This window comes from Solanum tuberosum, unplaced genomic scaffold (genome assembly GCF_000226075.1).
Source record: "Solanum tuberosum cultivar DM 1-3 516 R44 unplaced genomic scaffold, SolTub_3.0 scf00076, whole genome shotgun sequence".
In the NCBI taxonomy this organism is placed as follows: Eukaryota; Viridiplantae; Streptophyta; class Magnoliopsida; order Solanales; family Solanaceae; genus Solanum; species Solanum tuberosum.
The window spans coordinates 1,627,236-1,635,743 of NW_006239000.1; the positions used below are offsets into that span (position 1 = coordinate 1,627,236).

General features: G+C 33.5%; 1 protein-coding gene across 1 annotated transcript; it reads right to left on the reverse strand.

The window, feature by feature from the left end:
• Positions 1 to 581: 581 nt before the first annotated feature.
• LOC102599360 (65-kDa microtubule-associated protein 1-like) lies at positions 582 to 5,591 on the reverse strand. Its single transcript, XM_006346123.2, has 10 exons — positions 5,457 to 5,591; positions 4,107 to 4,202; positions 3,765 to 3,968; positions 3,391 to 3,639; positions 3,084 to 3,299; positions 2,535 to 2,690; positions 2,134 to 2,445; positions 1,822 to 1,909; positions 1,340 to 1,488; positions 582 to 1,210 (listed from the first exon to the last, which is right to left on the reverse strand). Exons 2-10 carry the CDS (start codon positions 4,179 to 4,181, stop codon positions 914 to 916), a joined length of 1,746 nt encoding a protein of 581 aa, XP_006346185.1. The 5' UTR covers positions 4,182 to 4,202; positions 5,457 to 5,591; the 3' UTR covers positions 582 to 913.
• Between the last annotated feature and the right edge of the window lie 2,917 nt (positions 5,592 to 8,508).

The window sequence follows — 8,508 nt, forward strand, 5'->3', positions numbered from 1 at the left end:
GTAGTTTTTGGGGTGAATTCCAAATCGATGATTATGGCTCGAGATGAAATCAATATGGATATTGGTGGACACGGATACAGTGGTGGGAGTCGAAGCCGTACATGGATCTACGACGCCATTCTTTTTATGCTAGGTTTCCGTATAATTGACGATTTAATAGCGATTAAGCGGATGTATGCCGAGGAGGCAAGAACTCACAAAGAAGTCGGAACTAAGGGCACCCCGTGAAGGAGTATCGATTTCTTTTTTCATCAATTGTGTACGAATTTATGTTTTCGTTTTCAATAACATAGACATATTATGTTGTCTTTATCAATTGGGTATGAATTTATGTTTTCCGTTTATGAATCTTTTAACAAGTTTTGAATGATGTGAAATTTAAATATATAATTAAAGAGAATTGAGAGAAGAAAATTTAAATTTTGATTTGATAGAAGATTTGGAAGAGATTGAAATCAACATGATTTGGTGAACTCACATTCAATTTTATATTCAGGTAACTGAATTTGTATTTAATGTATCAGATATAATCTATCCGATTTGTTTGCTATGTATTGGGCATGTATGTCAAAGTCGGAACAAATTATAATTACCAATTTACCATACTACAAAACATCGAATTAAGTTGATATAGTATTGTTAATAGAATGAGAACCAAAATTACCCAACGGAAGTTTTCAATTCCGTACCATATCATACCATGCCCCCACCCCTACTTGTAACGCTACATTTTGGAATTGAACTTCCATTTCTCAGAATAGGTTGGAGTAACTTTCTAATATAGCACAAACTATTAGGTCTCTACTCTGTGATCACTCACTGTCCACATATTTATCCTACTACAAACTAGACTAGTAATGACAACAGAAGAAGACAATGGTATAAAAAGTACACAACTCTTATTAAGCAGTTACTATGGAGTGCTAGGAATAGGCTCAGTTCCAGAAATGTGAGACGCTGCATCGTCTTTGGTCATGGCAACATAGTTCACAGGAGCACTGAGTCTCGCGTCTCTCTTTCCATCTTTAGAAGTTGACCTGGAACCGTTTTGGTGGGAATTAAGAGACAGTCTTCTGCTTGCTGGCCCATTGGCACTGCCATTTGCTCGTGGACCTGTTACCTTCTTTGGACCAAGTGGTCGAACAGGGCTTGGCGTTGATCCAAATACTTCTGGATCTTTGCTCATCTGCTCATGGAACTTCTTCTGGTCCTGCCAGACACCAAAAGAAACATTTAGTGAGTCCTTCAGTTAGTCATTCTTGGTATGATATTAAGCAAAAACTAATGCTAGGTCGAGCCTTTTTTCGCTAAATAACTTGATAAGAGGTTCTGGACTTACCCTCAACCTTCTTTTCTCTTCTTCTCTATCGTGCCTGAGCATCATATATTCGTCTAGCATAGCAAGTAGTGGAACACCATCATAAGTGAATGTGGTGTCCCGCTCTTGTTCCCATGCTCTAGTTTTTGCAACCAAGGAGTCCACAAGAGCTGCATAACCAAATTTTATATTCAGACTCAGCGTCTAGTATGCACCGATAAAATGTATCGTATTTTCACAGTAAAGCAGTGTATCTCAAATTATTGAACTTCCCATCAAGCAAGAAAGAATCCTTAAGCTCCTTGGCAAAACTAAGAAATCAAAGACACTAGATAGATAATTAAATAAATCCTTGTTACAACTGACAACAAGTACTTGTAAGTTGCATCATCCCCAAACCATATTTTTTTATTTTACAAGTCTCATCCTCAAAAAAACATATCCAGCACTAATACCCGCAATACTCAGTTTTAACAGTGATGTAACATAAATTCGGGATTTACCTGGAATTTTGTTGACCAATATCCGAGCCTTTTCAGCTCTCTTCAAATTCAAGTGTGCCCCTCTGCTTGCATTATACCGGTTATCATCCTGTTTCACCATAATTTATGACATGTTATCATCATAATTTCCAGGAAGAGATACCTTTATGTTGATCTGATGAACTACAGGCATGAAGACCCAAAATTTTACCATTAACTGTCAAACTTCACTTACAGTTTCTCAATTACAAGTGACAGCATGAAGAATATATCCACATAATGAAAAAGAAAAAGAAAGAGGAAAGTCAACATGATGAAAACGAGAGAATATACCCTGTTATAGTCTTCAAGCCAGCTCTCTTCTTCACAAGCTGCCATCCATTTCTCAACTTTTTCCAATATTTCTTTCCTACTGTGAGCCTCTTCTTTTGCATTTACAATCTGATTGTCCATGTCAGCTAGTAATTCTGCAGGATCAACATTACCAGAATCAATCAGTCCCATAATCTTTTCTCGGGCAGCCTCAGTATCAATCTCTACGTGGGCACGAGCATAAATGTCTTCCAGTTCAGCCTGTCTTTTGAAAGAAATCTCCTTCATCTTGCTAGCTTTAAGTTGATCAAGCCTTTCAACTTCCACTTCAGCCTTGACAATAACAATAGAAAAGCAGTTAGTGACAACTGACAAGCTGCAAAAGCACTTGGAAGTGGATTCTAAGATCTATCTCCAGCTACCTGTTCAATCAAATCAAGAGCAAGAGCCCCTGGAATGGCCACTTCATCTACTGAAGCTGATATGTTGCAGGTAACATGGTCAAACAAGCTCCGTTCTTCTTCTGGGGTATCCATCAAATTCCATAAATCAATTAGCTGAGTTGCTAATTCTTGAAGCTGCAAGAGGGGGAAAGATCAGAAGAGAATTGAATTCAAAAATAAGTGGACTGAGTGTAATGATCACCACGTGAACATGATATATAACTGACTATAGCATGTTTAAAGTAAGTGCTAAACCGACTACTGACTATTGCTACGATGTGCAGTAGAACGTCCATATAGACTCAAACAATTCCAAGGAAAGGAACTCCAATCATGCACAGAGTATAGGATGGATAAGCAGACTTGTTTGTGAGCTATTCTAATTAATCAATATAGACGAGTTGTGCTTGGAGGATCCAAATTCTGAATAATATGCATTGCCGAATATGCCTGAGGCATTCTAAACTTGATGAGAAGTATAATTAGGAAAAGAAAACTGGTATAACTTAAAACAGTAAGAATATTTACCTTAAGCAATCTCTGCTTCTTATCTTCCTTTAATACCAAGACAGTGTTGGCCAGATTTGACAATGTATCATTGCTAATACTTTTTGATTGTACACCAGTAGAATCATCCAGGCTTGGGTGAACCTCTGTGACAGTACTGAAGAAGTCCATGCCAAGAACAGCACAAAGGTCATGCACAGTACTCACAAGATCGAGGACCTTGTGTAATCTGTCACTCTGCAAGTTCAAACAAGAATGTATTGAGCATCTGACAAGCAGGATCCAGATAAGCAGATTATAAACATTGTCTTGTGAATATTGACTAGACCTTCTCCTTTTGGAGCTCTTGAAGTTGCACATGAAACTCATCCAACTTTTTTACAGATAAGTCAGATTCGTCCACTGTTAGACTCTCAACTTGCTCGCTATCCCCTGCAATCTCACTGCTTATCTTCTGAATTTGTGATTGTACATCAAAGAAGTCTTTTATCCTATCATCTTTCTGCTTCCATAGTTTTTCCAGTGTTGGTGCTATAGCTGCAAGCTGTTCCTTGATTGTACCTGAAGTCTTCTCAGGCTAGAGAATCAACCACAGAAAGGAAAACATGCATAAGAAAAGGAAGAATTATGACTTCCACCTGCAACCAAAGAAATTTACATATTTCTGTCTATTTATAACAAAAATGAAGTATGGTTGCTCACAATTCCAACATATGTCTTCTCTCCAAGGGCCGATAGCAGCCTGGAGAGTTCAACTTTGGCATCTGCCAATGCCTGAAGAAGGTGAGCCCGTGACTTCACAGCATGGTCAACCTTTCTCTTGTAGACATCCAGACACTCTTGATCTATCTGAAGAAGCATCTTGTCCCGCTCATCATCAGTTTCACCAACCTCATCCCAGATTTGCTGCATCAACAGACAAGTTTATTTTAACCATCAGCTACATACATAGTATATACGTTAAGGAGAATACTTGATTGGTTCTTTTTAAAGTTAGTTAAAAGATTGCGGCAGTCCACCAAAAAAAAATATAATAATAATTGCCTGCAGCTTTTGTAGTAGGGTGCCGCAAGTTGTTTCATCAAGAACAGGAGGAGTTTGATCATCCACTGCTGCCATCTTCAGTCACTTGAACCAAACCTGAAATTGATTCCAAAACTAAGCTAAACTTTCAGTCTTAGGTCACGTATTTCAGCAAAAGATGATGAAGTTTGCTGAAATTTCACAGGATAAATAGCATAACCACAAGTAGGAACCAAAAGGGCCAACTAAAATGAGTTACTGAGCAGTCATCAGCATTACTAAGTCACTAAATATTCTACATTTGTGAAAAATGGTTTTTGCACCTATACTAAGTTCACACAAATGCAGATCATCAAATTAAAGCTGAAATAGCACATTCACAACAATCAAAATGCCTCAATTACTCGAAAAACACATGGATAAAATTTTATAGAAGAAAAATAAACAGGAAAATCATCCAGCAAAGAGAATAATTCCTACTCCAAGCCCGTACACTCATACACCAATTTAAAGCCAAAAAACTACATTGACAGCAATCAAAACTTCACAGACCTCTCAGATAAAAGTTTGAGCAAAGCAAAAAATAATTAGGAAAATCCTCCGACAAAAGTCACACAAATGTACATCAATTTAAAGCCAAAACAGCACATTCACAACAATCAAAACACCACAGTTACTCTCAAAACACTTCAACCAAAACTTGAGAAAAGCAAATATAAACATGAAATCCTACAACAAAGAGAAAAAATCCAACTCCAAGCCTTACATTCACACAAATACACATCAATTTAAAGCCAAAACATTACATTCACAACAATCAAACAAATGTACATTAATTTAAAGCCAAAACAGCACATTCACAACAATCACACAAATGTACATCAATTTAAAGCCAAAACAGCACATTCACAACAATCAAAATACCACAGTTACTCTCAAAACACTTCAAACAAAACTCGAGCAAAGCAAATATAAACATGAAAATCCTCCATCAAAGACAAAAAATTCAACTCTAAACCCTCACATTCACACAAATGCACATCAATATAACGCCAAAACAGCACATTCACAACAATCACAACAATCACAACACCGCAGTTTCTCTCAAAACACTTCAATCAAAACTCGAGCAAAGTAAATATAAACATGAAAAGCCTCCAAAAAAAGACAAAAAATCCAACTCCAAACCCTCACATTCACACAAATGTACATCAATTTAAAACGAAAACACCACAATCACTCTCAAAACACTTAGATCTCATTCCAAAATCGATCGAAACTAACTCAAAAAAGCCATACAAACACGTTGCTCATTGCTCATTGTACAGCTAAAAACAAACAAAAACGAACTAAAATGAAAAGAATGCTTACCCAAATTAGGCAGTTTCTGGTGAGATTTCGTTCTCAGATCTACGGACTTTCACTTCACAGAATCAGTATATATGAGTTTTTGTATCAATCAGAGAGACAACTAGGGTGGGTGGGGTGGGTGGGTAGGGAGCTAAGTAAACAACTGAGAAAAAGGATATATTCAGACAAAAAGAAAAATAGAGGAGAGGGGGGTGGGGGCCAATGAAAAGATAAAAACTTCTTTACACTTTTGCCACTGTTTGTAGTTCAAATTTACCAATATGACACTGAGGCCTGAAGAAACGGACATTTGACTGATTTGACCAGACGGTCTTTGTGGTTAAAGCGAAACAAAAGGTCATTTCGGGTAAAACTCGATTTGTATTAAAACATATTATTATGATTAAGTTAAAAAAATAAGATTAAAATGACTAATAATTAACTATAATTTTGCAATAAAAATTTGTTTTGAATTGACGTAAATGTCGAGTAGAATATTATAATGTGATTTGACTTTAGAAACAAGTTGACGGACTGTTGTAATTAAAGACAATAACAATGCAATGATTAATAATTGAAAATTTGACTCTTTTAAACGAGGCTATAATTAAACTACGTAGCTAAATAATTTCAGTAATGATCAAATCTAGCTGATTAAATTATCGTATTAATTACTAGCTATTAGCTACTATGTTTGATTATTCTCCAAACATGAACAATCAATTTACAAATCTCATCAACCACAATTTAGTGAGTGGCGCCAAATCTTTCTATGGATTACTTTCTTCACCCCTTTCGCAGTAAAAGTGTCAATGATACCGGTTTATATTTGGTTACCCGAAGCTTATGTAGAGACACTTACGGTAGGATTTATCATCTTGACAGGAATTACTTTAAAATTTGAAACCTACACTAGCTAAATTATACCCGCAATATATTAGTATTGATGCTAATTAACGCAAGGATCTAGCGGGATTAAATGTGGTCCATGAAGTTATGCAATGTGATCAATTAATTATTGTAACAAAAGCTAATTAATGATTAAGTAAATCACTGTGAGATATATGAAGCCAAAGAAGAAAATGAAAGGCTAAAGTGGATGTTATCTAAAATGATGAAGGGTTATAAATACTTGCAAATGCATTTTCAAGGCATATTAACTCAAAAAAAATTTGAAAGAATATTATTGCAATCGTTTTTAATTAGAAGTTTCAAATTCAGACTATAAAAAATAAAATTACTTTTAATATGAAGCATTTTATCTTTAAGATGTAATTTTGCAATGCGAATCTAAAGTAATTGTCCAAATTAAAAGGATAATGAATACCGAAAAAGAAATTTCAATTAAATATTTCATGAAATATGTCATGCATACTAACACACTTATTCAGTAGCCTTTACCCATAATTTTTAACACGGAGTGTATATATATACGCACTCTTTCAATAAATGCAAAATTTAAACTATTAATATAAATATTACAATGTATTTCATGTTAATAACTTTAAAAATTGAACTCATTAAATCTAAATTTTGATCTCGTCTATGCATAATAATTGAAAATTTACATTAATTAAGTCTGAGCCATTTATCACAAAAGAATAGATGGCACGTTATCAATACACGCACTCTATATTGCTCAAGATCTTAGTTTCACAATGATATATGTCTTGATAATTAAATAGATTACTTAATTAAAAAAATTACGTAATATAAAATATAATATTTGTTCAGAATGGTCGGAACGTAACTCCACATATAGGGGCACTTTTAGTACGGTTTATATGCCACTTTGATTAAAAATCATATAAACTATAGTCCTTGTGAATATAAAATTCATAAGTTGTTTGACTACTTTTAGATGGAAATTGAAATATATATATATATATATATATATATACTAAAGCTTTAGTTAGGATCAAACAACTTACTAAACATATTCAAATATATTGAATTAAATATGTATATTTAAAAATAAATAAATTCAACATCTATTTTATATACAGTACGATAATTTTAATCTTATATATATGCGTAGGGGCAAGTATGCAATTAAGGGCTACAAGAAGGGCATATTAGTAAAGAGCGATTGCATGGATTAGGGGCAACGTCGTAACAATTGTGTTATCATGTCTTGATGAGTTGCTGGCAAGTTTTGTTGTAGAGTGAAAGCTAAAAATATTGGGACCCAAAATAATAAAATGAAAAAGAAATGTCAATTCTTTTAATTAAGATTTTAGTATATAATATTTATAAAGTTTTGTCAATGTTATGTTTAAGTAGTTTTAAATATATCCAATAAAATATTTAATTTACAATAAACATAATCATACTTTATAGTAAAAAATTATAAAAAAATATATATTGACCATACAATATAGCTTGCGAAAAGTCAAAAAATATATAATGACTATACAATATAGATATACACGGACTATACATTATCACATACTCAAAAAATTGAATATAACTTAACTATACATGAAATATACATGAAGTATACATCGACTATTCAATCTTAATCAACTCTAAATAATCCCAAAATTTAGATATGAAATCCTCTCGATGTTTCGAGTCTTTGATAAATAATTTGCTCGAAACGATTTATATTTGCGATACATCAAAAAAATTTAAAGAAGAAGAAAAAATTGGAAAAAGAATCGGAAGAAGAAACTGTTGAAACTGAAAGAAGAAACTAGCACAACAAACGGGCTCAACAATGAAATATTCGAATTAATCAGCACTCTAATATAGATATTGAACACCGAATGAAAACAAAATAATTATTTAAGAAAACAAAATATTATAACAGTTGTTTAACTTTTATAATCATTTCAGGTGATGACTATATTATGATCAGTTTCACAATTCATAGATATAAATAAATATTTTATTTCATTTTTCGTTTCTATTTGAAGATTATATTAAAAAAAAAGTATTATTTCCTTATCGCGAAAATAATGAAAATAAAAAAGACAAGACAAAGACAAGATAAATGAAATTAATTATCACGGACAGGATATCAGAAAGCGAAATAAGAACTATGTTTCATGTGGCTGTACCTGCATTTCGA